Source organism: Zalophus californianus, chromosome 6, assembly GCF_009762305.2.
Source record: "Zalophus californianus isolate mZalCal1 chromosome 6, mZalCal1.pri.v2, whole genome shotgun sequence".
NCBI lineage: Eukaryota > Metazoa > Chordata > Mammalia > Carnivora > Otariidae > Zalophus > Zalophus californianus.
The window spans coordinates 96,421,927-96,441,422 of NC_045600.1; the positions used below are offsets into that span (position 1 = coordinate 96,421,927).

General features: G+C 36.1%; 1 protein-coding gene across 4 annotated transcripts in view; it reads right to left on the reverse strand.

Annotated features, from left to right (window-relative positions):
- The window catches only part of DNAAF4 (dynein axonemal assembly factor 4), a 68,734-nt gene that overhangs the window by 19,922 nt on the left and 29,316 nt on the right, over positions 1-19,496 (reverse strand). For all 4 annotated transcript variants that reach the window (XM_027571292.2, XM_027571291.2, XM_027571294.2 and 1 more), the window contains exons 4-6: positions 18,004-18,235; positions 5,655-5,800; positions 3,873-3,982 (exon numbers count right to left, since the gene is read on the reverse strand). In XM_027571292.2, the coding sequence (XP_027427093.2) occupies positions 3,873-3,982; positions 5,655-5,800; positions 18,004-18,235 (488 nt within the window). The remainder of the gene's footprint in view (positions 1-3,872; positions 3,983-5,654; positions 5,801-18,003; positions 18,236-19,496) is intronic.

The window sequence follows — 19,496 nt, forward strand, 5'->3', positions numbered from 1 at the left end:
TTAGCCCATTTACACTCAGGGGAACTATTGAAAGGTATGAATTTAGTGTCATTGTATTGCCTGTAAGGTGACTGTTACTGTATATTGTCTGTGTTCCTTTCTGATCTATGCTGCTTTTAGGCTCTCCCTTTGCTTACAGGACCCCTTTCAATATTTCTTGGAGGGCTGGTTTTGTGTTTGCAAATTCCTTTAGTTATTGTTTGTCCTGGAAGCTTTTTCTCTCTCCTTCAATTTTCAATGACAGCCTAGCTGGATGTAGTAGTCTTGGCTGCATATTTTTCTTGTTTAGTGCTCTGAAGGTATCATACCAGTCCTTTCTGGCCTGCCAGGTCTCTGTGGATAGGTCTGTTGCCAATCTAATGTTTCTACCATTGTAGGTTACATATCTCTTCTCCCGAGCTGCTTTCAGGATTTTCTCTTTGTCTCTGAGACTCGTAAGTTTTACTATTAGATGTCGGGGTATTGACCTATTTTTATTGATTTTGAGAGGGGTTCTCTGTGACCCCTGGATTTTGATGCCTGTTTCCTTCCCCACATTAGGGAAGTTCTCTGCTATAATTTGCTCCAATATACCTTCTGCCCCTCTCTCTCTTTCTTCTTCTTCTGGGATCCCAATTATTCTAATATTGTTTCGTCTTATGGTATCGCTTCTGTCTCGAATTCTGCCCTCGTGATCCAGTAGTTGTTTCTCTCTCTTTTTCTCAGCCTCTTTATTTTCCATCATTTGGTCTTCTATATCGCTGATTCTCTCTTCTGCCTCATGTATCCTAGCAGTTAGTGCCCCCATTTTTGATTGTACCTCATTAATAGCCTTTTTGATTTCGACTTGTTTAGATTTTAGTTCTTTTATTTCTCCAGAAAGGGTTTCTCTAATAACTCCCACACTTTTTTCAAGCCCAGCTAGTATCTTTAAAGTCGTGATTCTGAACTCTAGGTTCAACATTGTACTAATGTCCATATTGAGTAGGTTCCTGGCAAACGGTACTACCTCTTGTTCTTTTTCCTGAGGTGATTTTTTTCATCTTGTCATTTTGTCCAGAGGAGAACAGATGAATGGCAGAACAAAATGCTAACAGGTTAACAACGTCTCTAGCAAATATACTCTATACAAATCAGAAAAGACCTGAAACCAGGGGAAAAGAAAGAGAAAGAAAAAAGAAAGAGGAAAAAAAAAAGAAAAAGAAAAAGATAAAAACAAACAAAAACAGAACAAAACAAAAAAACAGAATATGATCAAATGTAATCAGGCTAGTGCATAGATCAGTGCCACACACTAGATTTTGGGCGTATTTTGGTCTGTTAGAAGAAAGTGCCTCCTAAAATTTTAAAGGAAGAAAGACATATATGTACAAAATAAGGGTTGATACAATGAAGGGATGGAAGATGAGTGTAAAGATGAAAAGTATAAAAGATTTTATAAAAGGAATTGATAAGAAGTTTGAAAAAAGAAGATTTAAAAAAAAGAATAGGAAAAAAAAGGGAGAGAATGTGATCAGGCAGGACACTAGAACAAAGCCGTACACTAGTGATTTAGGGTATATTTTGATCTGTTAGAAAAAACTGTATCTCAAAATTTTTAAAGAGAGAACAACTTATATATATATATGCCAAAAATAAGGGTAACTACTATGAAGGGATAAAGTATGACTCTAAAAATGAAAAATAAAAAATATTTTTTTAAAAAAGGGATTGATAAGATGGTTGAAAAAGGGAAAAAGAAAAATTCAAAAAAAAAACAGCTAAAAAAATATTAACTTTGAAAAACTAATGAGTCATGGTAAAAAAGCCATGAATTCTATGTGCAGTATTCCCCTAGCGCTGGAGTTCTCCCATTTTCCTTGATCGGTAAACTTGGTCTTGACTTGCTGGCTGTTCATGCTGATCTTCTGGGTGAGGGGCCTGTTGCCATGGTTCCCAAATGTCTTTGCCGGAGGTGGAATTGTCCCGCCCTTTTTGTCCGGGCTAAGCAAGCTGCTCGGGCTTGCTCTCAGGAGCTTTTGTTCCCTGCAAGCTCTTGGTACAGCTTTGGAGGAGGAGAGTGAAAATGGTGGCCTCCCAATCTCCGCCCGGAGGAGCTGAGAACTCGGGGCCCACTCCTCAGTGCACCCCCAGAGAAAAGCAGTCACTCCCGTGTCCCCCGTCTCCAGCCGCACTCCGCGCTCACCCGGCCTGTGACCGAGTGTTTCTATCTCTGGCACCCGACCCCATGTGGAGTCTCCAAACCCAGCAGATCCCTGCGGTGCACTCCCGCGCCCCTCCTCCCGGGGGGAGGAAGGGGAGTCTCCCTGGATCTGCCACTTGTTGGGTCCCTGCTGGAGGAGCAGTGGCCCGACTGGGCCGCGGATCACAGTTTATGGCAACCCCGAGCTGAGAGCCCGCGCCTCGGCTCCGTCTCCGCAGCCGGCTTCCCTGCTCTGATACCTGGGAGCTCCGCTGCACTCAGGCACCCCCGGTCTTTCTGTGACCCCGAGGGTCCTGAGACCACACTGTCCTGCAAGGGTTCCACCCTCAGCTTAGCCACTGGAGCGACGTCCCTCAGCAGAACCAACTTCTAAAAGTTCCGATTTTGTGCTCCGCAGCTCTATCACTTGCCAGAAGTGGCCGACGGAGGCCCCCTCCCCCGCTGTGTATCCTCCGAATATCGCCTCGGATTCACTTCTCCGCACGTCCTACCTTCCAGTAAGTGGTCGCTTTTCTGTTCAGAGAGTTGTTGCTATTCTTCTCTTCGATCTCCTGTTGAGTTCGTAGGTGTTTGAAATGGTTTGATCCCTATTCAGCTGAATTCCTGAGACCAGACAAAATCCAGGTCTCCTACTCCTCCGCCATCTTGCTCCACCCCCCAAATTTGTGATATTTTAAGCCACTGAGTTTATGGTAGATTGTTATGGCAACAATAGAAAAATAATATAAAAGGCTATATAATGAGGAGGCGCCTGGGTGGCTCAGTCGTTAAGCGTCTGCCTTCAGCTCAGGTCATGATCCCAGGGTCCTGGGATCGAGCCCCGCATCGGGCTCCTGCTCGGCAGGAAGCCTGCTTCTCCCTCTCCCACGCCCCCTGCTTGTGTTCCCTCTCTCGGTCAAATAAATAAATAAAATCTTAAAAAAAAACAAAACAAAACAACAACAAAAAAAGGCTATATAATGAAATATAATAAGTAACATCTACAACTGCCTCAAAATATGAATTCAAATTGCCATTCATAATGTATCAAAATTCAGTTTTTGATAATTTTATAAAAATATTCACACACAGAGCAACATGTAAATAAAAGAAAGGATTTCCTGGATATAAAATGATAATTTATAAGATAATTTGGTAACCTTTTAAAGATGGAGATGAATAATCAAAGAAACTCTAGTTCCTAAAAAACACATTTTTTTTTTTTAAGAGAGGGAATTTTTTTTAAGGGGGGGCAGAGGGAGAGGGAGAAAGAGAATCTTAAGCATACTTCACGGTGAGGAGCCTGACACAGGGCTTGATCTCAAAGTCCTGAGATCATGAGCTGAGCCAAAATCAAGAGTCGGATGCTCAACTGACTGAGCCACCCAGTCGCCCCTAAAAAACACATTTCTAAGGGAGATATTAGGAAGAACTTATGCTAAATGTAAGGGATTTTAATAAGTAACCCAAAAGATGTCATATATTTCATTTCTGTGACATTTAAATATAAAAACAAATAAAAATAAGAGCCTTCTTACATGATCTGACTTTTTAAATAAGGAAGCCTTGCCTACCTAATTTGCTTATTTGCATTATCTTTCCCCAACAACATACACACAAGCACATATGTCAAGATATCTTGAAGATGTAGTAAGTACTAATGTATACCTAATGTATTATAAATCTCATAGCCAGAGTTCAAACAACTTACTTTCCTTTGTCCTTCAGCCATTCTGGATTCTTTTCTTCCTCTTTTAAATCAGAAAGTTCAGGAATATCAGTATTCAGTGCTCTTCGTGCCTCTGCTTGTTTGTGTAACCACTGAAATAAGGGAACGAAATCTAATGAAGGACACAAAAGTCTTATTTTTATTAACAACTACTTTGAGATTTCTCAGTTTCTACCATAAGATGGAAATACTATTTGTTATGGACTGAAAGTTTGTGTCTCTCAAAATTCATATGATGAAGCCCTTAATCCCCATGTAATGGTATTTGGAAGTAGGACTTTTGGGAGGTAATTAGATTTAGATGAGGCCATGAGGGTGGGGCCCCATGATGAGATTAGTGTCCTAAGAAGAGGAAGAGACCAGAGCACAGCTCTCCTTCCAACACTCCCTGTACCCTGATCTTGGACTTTCCAGCCTCCAGAACTTGGAGAAATGTCTTCTTTAAGCCACCCAGTCTAGGGTATTTTGTTATAGCAGCCTGAGTAGATTAATATACTATTTGATAATGTGATTTTAAACTTCGTTTTTATCCTTTTCAGTTTAACATTACTAGCTGGTAAAGATCAAATGTATAAAAATTTGTAGTCCAAATTTCATAGAAATTTCTGGGAGTTCATGTGATTATTATTTTACTTTTCTTGCTATATTTGTTTTTCTAAAATGAAAAAATATAAATGACTTTTAAATAATTATAATTTTATAATTCTAGAGATAATTTTACAAATAATAAAATTTAGAATATATTGTTTAATAATAAAATGGTTAAAATTTTTTTAAGATTTTATTTATTTATTTGAGAGAGAGTGAGAGAGGGAGAGATTATTGAGGGAGAGAGAGAAACAGACTCCCTGCTGAACAGAGAACCTTACCTGGGGCTCAATCCCAGGACCCTGAGATTATGACCTGAGCCGAAGGCAGATGCTTAACGAACTGAGCCACCCAGGTGCCCCCAAAATAGTTAATATTTATAAACTGTCATTATGTCTTTAGGATCTTCAATTACTTCCACAACTTTTCTTTTTTTTTAAAAAGATTTATTTATTTATTTGACAGAGAGAGAGAGCACAAGCAGGGGAAGCAGCAGAGGCAGAGGGAGAAGCAGGCTCGCCACTGAGCAGGGAGCCCGATGCGGGGCTTGATCCCAGGACCCTGGGATCATGACCTGAGCCAAAGGCAGATGCTTCACCAACTGAGCCACCCAGGCGCCCCACTTCCACAACTTTTCAATTGTGAGAGGCAACAATTAATATCTTGTAGTAAAAAAAAAATGCAGTTCTTAGTGCCTATATAACTAAAGATACAACATTCAAAATCCCAGGGCCCAGGAATTTATAAATGAATGTGAGATATTCTAGACTGTCACAATAGAAATACCAGATGATAATAATAATTGTAATAATATATTAACAATAAATTTCCAAATCTGTTACCAAACATATATTTATCCCTTACCAAAACACAAGTTTACAAATCTAATATAGCAAATGATGCATTTGATAAAATAGGTGGCAAGTGTAACAGTTTATCTCCTGGAATAAGCAATAATACTGCCTACTAAATCAGGGTTCTCTCATCAGTGTTCGGAGACAAAAAAATTCTGCAAAATATATTTTTCTCAAAAGGACATACTGAAATATATTCAAGAAGTACTATCTTAAGTGTAATGAATACTTAAGAAATTCAAAACTCAGTATTAGTTTTAATAGATGAAATAAGAAAGTATTTTCATTTGTGATCATTGTAACTAACAGCAAGTATTCCTACCTCCTCTTCTTCTGCTACTTGTGATTCTCGGAGAGCAGTTGGAAATACTCGAGGGGTAAAGTTGATTTTAATACTGCCAACAGAGCGAGGAGCAGGAATACTGTCTTGCTTTAACTTCTCCAAAAATATATTTTCTGAATTTCTTCCTTGAAAAGCAATATTAGCAAGTGAGTTATCTTTCTCTCATTTTGTAGCTAACAATCAAACTGACTTTTAAAGTAATTACACATCAAAGCTACCTCTAAAATCCTATACAAATAAACCAAAGATAACTTCTGCTAGAAGGAATATAAAATCCATCATCGAAAGTGTGGCAGCTAATTATTTCTTCTTTAATCAAAGACCCCAGCTATTTTTCTAGGATTCTATTTGTTAAAACACACGGTGTTTAATTTACATTCACTCTAGTGAAGGGCACTCTGAGCAACTCTACATCCACTTTTTTTTTTTTTAAGATTTTATTTATTTATTTGACAAGAGAGCGAGAGTGGGAACACAAGCAGGGGGAGTGGGAGGAGAAGCAGGCTTCCCGCAGAGCAGGGAGCCCGATGCGGGGATTGATTCCAGGACCCTGGGATCATGACCGGAGCCACAGGCAGACACTTAACGACTGAGCCACCCAGGCTCCCCTCTACATCCACTTTAGAAAGCCATCACTACCAATACTATTTCTATTTCCCTTAAGCTCCTACAGCAATATCTTCTACAAGCTTCCTTGTGATGGTACAAAAATTCTTCAGCCATCAGAGATAGCTAATGAGAATAGGCAAAGAGTAATAATGAAAAGCTATACATTTTTAGAAAGATAGTTTGATGTAATAATGGTTAAACCAATATAAGAGGAGAAATTAATCTATGTGTTAGAATATAAACTATATGAATAAAAGGAAGAAAAGGTAAGTTTAAAAAATGCAGAAGTACAAAAATATAATACACAGATTTAAAAGGCAATATCAAAACTTTTAAGAAAAATTTTCCACAAATACGAAAAGTAATATCCTTGATATAAAATGAATACACACGGGGCGCCTGGGTGTCTCAGTCGTTAAGCGTCTGCCTTCGGCTCAGGTCATGATCCCAGGGTCCTGGGATTGAGCCCCGCTTCGGGCTCCCTGCTCTGCAGGAAGCCTGCTTCTCCCTCTCCCTGCTTGTGTTCCTGCTCTCGCTATCTCTCTGTCAAATAAATAAATAAAATCTTTAAAAAAAAATGAATACACACAAATAAGAAAAAAAACTTCTAAATTAAAAAATGTGGAAATGGCCTACATTGACATTTCCAAGAGAGGGAAGAGGGGGACAAGGAGGAAAAAATAAGGATTCAAACAAACAAGAAAATTTGAGTGCAAATTTTCTAGATGTCTGCGGTTGAGACATCTATCTTCCAATATTCCATCCATTCTCCCCTCTTCCTTTTAGAGATATAATTTTAGTTCTAAGCTAGGCATATGACTGTGTCTGGCTAGCATCTACATAACCCAGCCTTCCTTGAGATTAGATGTGATGATATGCCAAATCTGAGACAACAAAATGTGAATAGAAGTAATGTATACAATGGATCATTTTATAGGTACATCTGCTTTCTGTGGACTCCTCTTTCCTCCTTCCCACAGGCTAAAACACAATGCCAACCTTGGCATCCAGAGATGGAAGCCAAATGATGTAATGACAGAGATGGCCCTGCCTGCCTGGATGGCCTTGTGGAACAAAGTCATCTATCAGGCCTACATTGATCACTGTCACATAACAAGTATCGGATTATGGAGAACTAAATTTCTGTCTTATTTGATCTGTAATTTTGGTCTCCTTATTATAACAATTAGTTTTAACCTACCAAATAAAATGTTCCAAGAATTTTATATCCAAGTAAATTGTTGCTTACTTATAAAGGCAAAAGACATTCCTAGATATCTAAGAACTAAGTAAATATACTACCTAGCCATCTTTTCCAAATAAATTAATCAAAGAAATGTTCCAGAACATGGAGAAATGAAATTAAGAGTGGAGAACTTAAGGGTAAAAATGAAAAGAATTGGTTTTCTACACAGTGGAGAACACATTCAAAATGTGAATAAGATTCCTAAATGTTAGTATAACATTAGTATAACAGAAGGAAACAGAATAAAAAGTAAAAATGAAGTATACAACTTCAAATTATTATACTAATGATTACTAGGATATAGAACATGAAGGGAATAAGCACTATTTTCCATAATGAGAAATTAAAAATTTATTTTCTTGGGTGCCTGGGTGGCTCAGTCGGTTAAGCATCTGCCTTTGGCTCAGGTCATGGTCTCAGGGTCCTGGGATCAAGTCCTGCGTTGGGCTCCCTGCTCAGGGTGGAGTCTGCTTCTCCCTCTCACTCTCCCTCTCTCTCTCTCTCAAATAAATAAATAAAATCTTTAAAAATTTTTTATTTTATCAATTTTGCTAAAATAAGCAAACATTTTTAAATGTTCACGAAAACATTAATGGACCATGGAAATCAGCTTTCTATTTCTAGAAGCATAGGTTAAAGTTTTTAAAACTTTTTACAATCTCCAGCTAAAATGCTATAAACACATAAAATGCTTGATAAAAATATAACAAATAAATAAAAGGTTCAAATATACAGTTTAGTTTCGGGGCACCTGGGTGGCTCAGTTGGTTAAGCGACAGCCTTCGGCTCAGGTCATGATCCCGGAGTCCCGGGATCGAGTCCCACATCGGGCTCCCTGCTCAGCAGGGAGTCTGCTTCTCCCTCTGACCTTTCCACCTCTCATGTGTTCTCTCTCTCTCTCTCATTCTCGTTCTCTCAAATAATAAATAAAAAATCTTTAAAAAAAACACAAATATACAGTTTAGTTTAAAAAGTAAGCAAAGAAAAAGTCTTATCAGTGATTTACAACTGGGGTAATCCAAAAGCTGACAAAAAGCTGTTTAGAAAGATATTTATATCTACATCTGAAATACATATATAAAGGTTAAAGGCTGGGAATTTAATGCTGATATAGTTACAGAGGTGGGAAGCTGGAAGTGAAACTAGAAGCTTAGAAGGGCTGCTCTCTTAGTGAAAAAAACATTTATAAAATCACTGTCCACTGGTCCAGGAAAGTGAAGCCTATTCTTCCTGGGGCTTCAAACAGGAGGAGAAAAAAATATCTCTTGTATGAAATCAAAACTCTAGGTATCCCTTGTGAGCAATTCTTACTTCCACAAACCAGAACACCTGAGTTTTTTTATATGCATGCATAAAAAAAAAAAATCCTTGCTGAAGATGAACACACAATCAATAACTACAAATCACATGAGAAAATAATCCAGTATAAAGGACAGTTAGCAGACACAACAAACAGGAGGTATGGCTTCTTAAGAATTTGAAAAAATAGAACAATCTGAAAGAGATTAAAATAATTTTAAACATGTTTATTTAGAGCAAAGACAGGATAAATCCATAATGAAAAATGAAGAAACTAATGACAAAAGAATGAACAACAACAACAGAAAAAACAAATGGAACTTCCAAAATGAAAAAATATTGCCACTGAAATTTAAAATCTTTAGGATAAGTTTAACAGCAAACTAGAAGAGATGTGAGGATAATATATAGAATGCGGTCAAGAAATACAGAGAAAAGAAGAAGGTGATATTTCAAGACAATAGCTTAAAGGTTCCCAGAACTTTACTGAAGACATAAGTTCTTTGAATAAAAGTATATTCCAAGTTCTGATATTATGAAACAAATAAATATAAAACTTCATAGAGACTAATAAAATCAAAGTACATCAAAGTGAAGAATTTTAAAGCAACCAGAGACAAAGGATGGATTACGTTATAAAGGTTCAATAGTTAGATCAAGAGCAGACTTCTCAGCAACATTAGAGGGCAAAAGGCAATAGAAAAATATCTTCAAATTACTGATGGAAAATAACTATCAATGTGGAATTCTACAACCAGCCAAACCATCCTTCAACAACAAGTATAATATAAAGATAATAACTGAACTTAACACCCACAAATCTTCATTAAAGAACTACTAAAGGATTTACTTGTAAAGGGAAGGCAATTTAACCCACAAAGAAGTGAAACATAACAGGCAAAGACAAATTAAAAATCAGTAAATATATATCAATCTAAATAGTGATGACTATATAGTGGGGAAAAAAACCCATACTAACAGTGATGCCTAAATTTAGGGATTTAAAAATAAAGTGAAATCAACTGATGTCCTTTCCCACCAATAAAGTGGACTAAAATGTTTAGACAATTTCATAGAAGATGGGTATTGCTTGAACTTATGTACTAAATTTTCTTGTAATATTTACAAGAATGATAGAGATGAACCTTAATGTTTAATATGCATGTTAAAATATAGTAATTAGAATTATATCTATGTACCAAAACAGATACAAAAATTTCACATTAATCATTCAAAGAACAAAAATAGAATACAGACCTTTCAAATTAGTAGAAAGAAAGTAATCAAGAACATTTTTTAAATCCAAGGCAGAAAAATAGAAAAAAGAACCAAAAAGAAAGTCTAGTAAATATAAATCACAAAGATAGTAGAAGAAAACCCTAAGACATCAGGATACATTTTATTTATAATAATAAATCTAAGTGGCCCATAACTTATTAAAAGAATAAAATAAGCACAAATACACCCCATAAACTACAATCTATAAACATACCTGTAACATAATGATACAGGAAATTTTAAATATGAGAACAATAGTCATTCCCATTTTAATTTGGAAACTAAAACAAAACAAAAAACCCACGAAAAAACAAACAAAAAACTCTCTAGTAATTCAAGGGCCAAAGGAAAAAATAATGATGAGTTACAAAATATTTGCAGCTAAACAACAAAAACACAAGATTCCAAGACTTGTGAATGTATTAACATAGTATTTAAGAGAAAAAAATTTAACATGCATTTATTAAAATATTTCAAAATTAACGAAAACAAGTTGGACAAAGAACAGAGAAAACCTAAAGAAACTAAAAGAAGCAAAATAAAAATAAACACAGGAATTAATGGAATAGAAAACAAAGAAACAATAAAAAGTATCAACAAAACCAAAAATTGCTTCTTGGAACAGATTTACAAAATGCTACAATACTTGATCAAGGAAAAACAAAGTAGTATTAGGAATAAAGAAATGTTATAATGATAGAAGCAAATAAGAAAACTTATGCCAATAAATTTGAAAAGATGATATGCACAATTTCCTATAAAATAAATTAACAAAATGGACTTGAAAAAAGAGAGCACCTGAATAACCAGAAACTAAATGTACTTCTATAAAATACTCCATGCCTAGACATATTAGGGGTAGTTTTACTAAGTCTTCAAACACCAGATATTTCATAGCAAACTAAATTGTTTTTGAAGAATAGAAAAAGAAAACAGGTACAATTTCCAGCATACTTAAGCAGTAAATATTGTAAGACTTTGCATGTCTGAAAAGTCCTTATTCTTGCCTCACACTTGATTAATAAGCTGGGTATAGAATTTCACACTGAAAATTATTTTCACTCAGAATTTTGAAAGCACTGATTCATGTTTCAGGATTCCAGTGCTGAGGTTAAGAGGACAGATACTAACATTCCCAGTCTTTGTGCATGATCTGTTTCTCTTCTCTGGAAGCTTTCAGGATCTCTGCCTAAAGTGTGCTGAGGGGTGCCCGAGTGGTTCAGTCAGTTAAGCATCCAACTCTTGATTTTGGCTCAGGTCATGAGCTCAGCTGTTGTGAGATCGAGCCTCACAACAGTCTCTGAGCCGGGTGTGGAGCCTGCTTAAGATTCTCTCTCTCCCTCTGCCCCACCCCCTGGTTCATGTACTCTTCTTGTTCTGTCTTTCTAAAAAAGAAAAAGAAAAAACATAAAGTGTGCTGAAATTTCAAGTGCTTTGGCATGAATATTATAAAATCTGCCGTGCTGGACCTGATAGACTTGTTCAATGTGGAAATTCATTTAAGTTTTCAGAAGTTTTGCAACATTAAAAATATTATTTCCTCTCTTCTGTCTCTCCCTCTCTCTTTCTTATACCCCTATTATTTGAATGTTGAACATCCTGGATGGATACTCTGATTGTTTTATCTTTTCTATTTTAAATCTCTTTGTCCTTTTGTTCTACTTTCCGAAAAACTTAGAAACTATATTCCAAACATTTGATTAAAGTTTTAATTTTTATCACATTTTAAATTTCCAAACTGTTTTATTCTCTTAATATTTCTTGCTATAGCCTCTTGTTCTTGTTTAATGATTAAAATATGTCTTCATCTCTCTGAAGACATTAGTTACAATTAAGTTTTCTTCTGTTCCTTGCATTACTTGGTTGTTTCAAGTTATATTTTTCTGTATCTTGTCTATCTCCTCCTATTAAAGTATAAAAATTCTCACTGAAGTTCTATGTACATGAATCTGAAATCTGTTGACTAGTAAGCTTCAGCAGGGGGAACTAGCTGGGCCATTACAAGTGTCAGGATTTTTTCATCCTACACTCATAAGCTTCCCTATAGAAGAATTCTCTAACCTGCATCCCAGGTGCACTGGGTTTGTGCATGCATATGTGCATGAGCCAAGGGGAGAGGAGCACTGGAGGGGATCCCTTGAACTGGTATTTAGATTTACACAATGCTGACTTTCACTCCATCTATTTTCAGAGCAGAATCTCACTCAGTCTTCAACTATGCAGAAAGTAAACCCCCAATCTTCTGTCATGATCTGGAGATCGGTTGTGAAACTCTATTTACACACTTTCAACCAATCCTTTTTTTTTTCCCCAGACTTACATTTGCCCCTACCTTTAGGAGTACCTGGTTCTTCCAAGTTGAAAAGGGACAAATTCACATGGCCTAAAGTTTCATCTCTCCCTCTACAATGCTTTTAGTAGCTTAGCAGGCAAATTAAAACTACTTTAACAGAAAAACAGGCTGGTACCAGTAACTGAACTCTTTCTAACAAGATAAGGAAACCCCCATAGTTAATTAATTACATGTTCAATGATTCCTCTTTCCCAGTCTCCTATAAATATATACAATACTACAAGGACCAGGATCCTCAAAGGAGGCTTCACTATGGCTGGCCTTAAGCATAACTACGAAATAACAAGAACCTAAAGAATTTATGTGCATTTTGGTGCTTTTCTGCCTAAAAGTATTCCCAATAAACTTATTCAATTTTACAAAGAAATAATTCATGTACAAGAAAATGTACTCAGGGGTGCCTTGGTGCCTCAGTTGGTTAGACATCCACCTCTTGGTTTCCACTCAGGTCATGATCTCAGGGTCATGAGATAAAGTCCCATGTTGGGCTCTGTACTCAGCAGGGAGTCTGCCTGAGATTTTCTTCCTCTACCTCTCTGCCCCTCCCCCAGCACTCCCACACGTGTGTGGGCTTATGCTCTCTCTCTCAAATAAATCTTTAAAAAGACTAAACTGTACACATTTTAAAGTACCTTAATTCAATGAGTCCTGACAGATGTATGCACCCATGAAATCATAATCATAATGAAAACAGAAAATTTCTATCACTTCTAAGAGTCCCCTATAGCCACTTGAAGTTCATCCTTTTACCTCTGGCCCCAGATAACCACTGATGCACTCTCAGTCATTATAAAATGGTTAATATTTTCTAGAATTTCATGCAGTATGGACTGTTGTGGTCTCTTTTATTGAAGAGTAATATTTCACTTTATGAAAGTATGAGAATTTGTTTATTCACTCCTCTAGTGATGAGCATCATTTCCAGTTATACACCATTGTGAATAAAGTTGCCATAAATATTTGAATACAAGTCTTCAGGTGAAGATATCTCTCTTGTGTAAATACTGAAGACAAAAATGACTGAGTTATATGATAAATGTATTCTTAACTTTTAAGGAAAGAGCCAAATGCTCTTCTAGTGTTGTGGCATTTTACATTTCTACTACCAGGGTACAAGAGCTCTAGTTGCAGCATATCCTCAACCACTCTTGTGTTGATGGTCTTTAGTTTTCTGTTTTAGTCATTTTATTTTTTTTTTAAAGATTTTACTTATTTATTTGTCAGAGAGAGAAAGAGAGAGAGAGAGCACAAGCAAAGTGAGCAGCAGGCAGAGGGAGAAGCAGGCTCCCAGCTGAGCAAGGAGCCCGATGCGGGACTTGATCCCAGGACCCCGGATCATGACCTGAGCTGAAGGCAGACGCTTAACTGACTGAGCCATTCAGGCATCCAGTTTTAGTCATTTTAATGTATATGTACTATGTACTGTATCTCACTATGGTTTTAATTTGCTTTCCCTACTAACGAATAATGTTGAACATTTTCTCATATGTCTATTGGCCATTCATGCCTTCCTCTGCTACAAGTCCATTCAAATCTTTCATCCAATTATTTATTGGATTGTCTTCTTATGTATGTATTATGTACACAGTGAGGCAAGAGTCTACCTTCATTTGTTTCCATAAATATATCCCGATCTGTTCCAGATGTTCCTTTCCCCATTGAATTGCCTTGTTACCTTTCATTAAAATCACTAAACCATACTTGTGTAGATCCATTTCTGGTCCCTGTACTCTGTTGTTTTGACCTTAATGTTTGTCCTTTCACCAATTCCATCTTGTCTTTATTACGGTAGCTTGATGCTAAGTCTTCAAATCAGGTAGTATGAGTCTTACATCTTTGCTCTCATTTTTAAAAGTTCCTTTGGCTATCCTAGGTCATTCATATTCTCATATAAATTTTAGAACCAACTTGTCAATTTCTACAAAAAGTTTACCAGGATTTCTAATGGAATTGCACTGAATCGATAGATCAATTTAAGAACTAACATCCTATCAAGAAAGGGGGGGACATCGGAGGGGGAGACGAACCATGAGAGACTATGGACTCTGAGAAACAAACTGAGGGTTCTAGAGGGGAGGAGGGTGAAATGATGGGTTAGCCTGGTGATGGGTATTAAAGAGGGCATGTACTGAATGGAGCACTGGGTGTTATACGCAAACAATGAATCATGGAACACCACATCAAAAACTAATGATGATTAACATATAGTGATTAACATAACATAATAAAATAAAAAAAAAAGAACTAACATCCTATCAATATTGAGATTTCCAACTCAGGAACATGTTATATCACTGCATTTATTTAGGACTTTAAAATATCTCTCAGCAATTTTTCTATAGTTTTCAGTGATGTGGTCTTATATTTCTTTTGTTAAATTTATTCCTAAATATTTTCTCTTTTAGTGTTATTACAAATAAAATTTAATTTTCCAATTGTTTGCTGCTGGTAAATAAAATTTTAAGTGACTTTTATAATCTTATATCCTGAGACCTTGCTAAATTCAGTTATTAGTTCTAGCAGTTATTCTTCAGATTTCTTAGGGATTTCCACATACACAATCATGTCATCTACAAATACAGCTTTACTTCTTCCTGTCTAATCTTTATGCCTCTCATTTCTTTTTGTCTTAATGTAATGGTTAGGGCCTTCAGTATAATATTGAACTGAAACAGTGAAAGTGAAATACCTGCCTACCTCCTGGAGCTACAGGGCAAGGCAAAGCATTCATCAACTGACCAATAAATATGAAGCTTACTACCCATTTTTTTGTAGAAGGACCTCATCAGAATAAGAAAGTACCTTTCTATTCCTAATTTGTTGAGAAATTATTTTTATAAATGGGTGTTGGGTTTTATCAAATACCTTCTGCAATAATGAAATGATCATATGTTTTTTCCTTTACTCTGTTAGTACAGTTAATTACATTGAATGATTTTCAAAATGCTAAACCAACCTTGCATTCCATTATCCATTTTTATTAGTCAAAAATTCTCTAGGCTGTGTGAAGAGAAAACATGACTATAGTTGTTTAACCAAGGATGGGTTTATTTTCTCACTTAATAAGCTTGAAAGAAGGTGGTTCAGTGCAGAGGTACCATCTTTGCAGTCATTAATGTCCCAAACTCCTTCTTCTTCCCTATTCCATCATTGTTAGTGTATGTCTTGCCTCTTTGTGGTTTTAAAATAGCTAATGAACTTTTTGGTACAGACCTTCATCGTAGGTAGGAAAAGGAAAGGATAAGCAAGCAGAAAGGAGTAATACTTTAATTCTATAAATCTTTAGCAGATTTCTTCTTGCATTTCATCAGTCAGAATTTGTGACTTGGGCTACATCTAGTTACAAGAGAGTTTGGGGAAGTGAGTTTTGCTTTGTTTTGTTTTGTTTTTTTACTAATTTAAAATGATTTTGTAAAAACAATTCAGTGTGCTTTTTCAATGTTTCCTTGCTTTTTCTCTTCATAATAAAAAATTTCAAACATATAAAAGTAGACATAACAGAATAATTAACCATAATGCATTCATAACCTGCCTTCAATTATCAACTCCTGGCCAATATCACTTCATCTTTACTTCTATCTACTTTCACATACCATATTATTTTGAAGCAAATCTCAGACATCATATATTTTCATCCATAAATATTTCAGTAGGTATCCCCCTAAGAGATAAGGGCTTTCTAAATCTAACTATAATTACATTATCACATCTAGAAGGGGAAAATGTAATTATTATTTAATTTCTTCAAATATCCAATTGGTATTCAAATTTCTAAGAGGCAAGGTTTTTAGCTGAACGCATTTCTTCTGTCCCCTCCCTCAAACCATGATTCTGTTCATAAAAAAGAAAGGGAGAATATATATTGAGTAGGAAATCTGCAGCACCTACCACACCATTTGTATTCTGTATATAAAAAGTGGCTTATCTAATATATTATATACACTCATATTATAAATTATGAGTCTTACTTGTTGATGTGCCAAAGAATAAGAGTACAATAATCCAAATTCCAAACTAAGTTGATTTTTAAAATCACATAAAATCTTATCAAAATTTACTTATAAAATCACCTTAATATAAAATATTAAGCAGTTTTCATCAAAATGACACCACTCTATATTTAAGTTCTAGGTCCAGAGGAGTATGGAGCTCACACCACGTTTAATTCCTCTGCACTGCAAAGTAATTGGGTCATAGCCTTGACTCTTGGCTTCACATTAAGAGATAAAATTAGTGTGGTATGCCTTATATTATGGGACTGGTAATTAAAACTTCTGAGGTTTTGCTATTTCATCATTAATAATATTTTGGTTAAGCACGAACTGAGTCACTCTTGAAAGATACTGTAAGGCTTTGAGATACTCGATAAAACATTTAAAAGGTAGTATTTTTCCAAACCAGGAGTATATACTTTGAGTACTTTTTCCCTAACACATTTCTGAATGGAAACATGTCCTTAATACAGAGTTGGCTAAAATATGTTAGGCATTAAATAATGAACATGGCTAATCTGCCTGTCTTACCCGTGTAGCAATATACCACAGCAGTGGTCACCTACTCTAGAGCCTGATTACCCACGTCCAAATTCTGACTCTGCCATTTATTAGCAGTGTTATCTTGGGCTAGTAAGACTCTCTGTGCCTTTCCTCACCTGGAAAATGGGGATAATCATGGTTCCTAATTCATAGGTTCACTTAAAGACTTTTCAACACACTAGATCTCACTTAGAGTAGTAAAGACATATAACCTAGAGCGTAGGTTTCAGATGCAGATAGATGTGGGTTCAAGTCCCACAGGTTTACTTATTGGGTAGTTGTTTATCTTTTCTAAATATCTATTTCCACTAAAATAAGAATAGCAGCACTTATCCCAAAGTGTTGTTGTGACAACTGAGTGATAGAACCAATAAAATTGCCTGGCATAGGGAAATGACCTAATAAATGTTTATTATTATTATTGCATAAGGGATTTTACCAAAAAAAAATGTTCCATTACTAAATATACTAAATATGCCTAAAACAAAGTTTAATATTCTAAAATCAGATAAAATCAAACTCTTAGCTTTCAATAAAGAAATGTTATTTTACCTATTTCTGCGCACATCAGGATCAAAGGCCGACGAGCCCCTATTTGCTTACAACTAAGTTTGTGTAATAGTACTCATGTTCCTGAGTCGTGTGAGGAAAATGTCTTTTTTTAAAAAATATTTTATTTATTTATTTGTCAGAGAGAGAGAGAGAGCACAAGCAGGGGGAGCGGCAGGGAGAGGGAGAAGCAGGCTCCCTATGAGCAAGGAGCCCGATATGGGACTCAATCCCAGGACCCTGGGATCTGAATCATTGCTCACTGCATTTTGCAAATGTCACTATTTCCTAAAAGAGAAATAAATCTTTCATCTTAGCCTCTATACTGTAGTACTTATTCTCAACATACCAAAATAATGACCTAATACTATAAATAGATTACACACACAAAAAAATGTGACATGTCTACTTCACCAAATGGACTCACTTGCCCAGACAATATTAAAGTAATCATCGTACCTTTTGCAGCAAGATTTCTAGATGCTGCAATTCTAGTAAGGCTTTTATGTTTTAATTTGTTTCTCTCTTCTTCAGTTTGCTTTCCTTGTTCACAGAATTTCTCTTCTCTCTGAATTCTTTTTTGTTCTTCAGCTTTTCTTTGACATTCTTTCCAGGCTTCCAATTCTTTAGTTGCTTTTAGTCGTTCATTTTCTTTCATATCTTCTATTTTTTTCCTCTCCTCTTCTTCAATCTGTAAAAATTACAATTACTAAAACCTTAAAACATACAAAAAGCAACATTTTAAAAATAAGAAATTCATTATAATAGTCTTACCTCTAAACTCTTACCATTGTATCTGCAGCAGTAGTAGTAGTGAATAAAAAATTAAAATGGGAATGGTAAATGATTTAGGATGTCATGGAATACAGGTTTTAGTTCCAGATTTACCATTAATTATTAATATAATCTTGAGCAATCATTTTCTCTAGCCTCAGTTTACTCACATGTAAAATGGGGACAGGCATTCAGTTAAATGATATCTAAGGGCTTGGTAAAAAAAAATATTTTTCTAAAAACCAAGTCACTTTGGGGCGCCTGGATGGCTCAGTAGTTAAGCGTCAGCCTTTGGCTCAAGTCATGATCCCAGGGTACTGGGATCGAGCCCTACATTGAGCCCAGCATCAGGCTCCTCTGGAAGCCTGCTTCTCCTTCTCCCACTCCTTCTGCTTGCGTTCCCTCTCTCTCTGTGTCTCTCTCTGTCAAATAAATAAATAAAATCTTTTAAAAAAAATAAAAAGTCACTTCTCCCAAAATTTACACACACACACACACACACACACACACACACAAATGCATGCACACACATTCATCTTTCTACTTATGCCAGTCTTCTCTTGTCTTGGGACTGAAGTTGTGCCAACCTTCACCTTATGGAATGAGGGAACAGCAAGAAAGGAAACGGGAAGGATGAACTAGGAAGTTTGTCTCTGGTGGGTTTGAACTTTGAACGCTGCTGCCAACTGCATTTGCAATAGCAGGTATTTGAAGCTTCCACAAGAAAAGCTAATTATCAGATGAATTTGAAAGCCGTACATTGTACAGGAGTGTGCTAACTTTCTCTCCCTTTCACAAACTTCCTTCATATGGGCAAGGAAGAAAAACCCTGTGAAAGAGTAACTGTTTGGTGTATATGATTGACTCTATGTATCTGACTTTCCTGTGGTGACAAAAATACCTCATCTCTATCCTCTAGAGAACAAAAATTCTCATCTCTATGTCCAGAGAAGCAGTGTCTAATAGAATTTGTCCCCATGAGGGCAATGTTTTGTGCCATTCAATACAGCAGCCACTCGCCACATGTGGCTCATTAAGCACTTACAACGTGGCTGATGCGATGATGAAAAACTAAATTTTTATTTTATTTGTGTTTCATTACTGTAAATTTAAATTAATTTACATTTAAATAGTACATTTGGCACAGCTCTACAAGAACACGTTGGGACGAAGTTTCC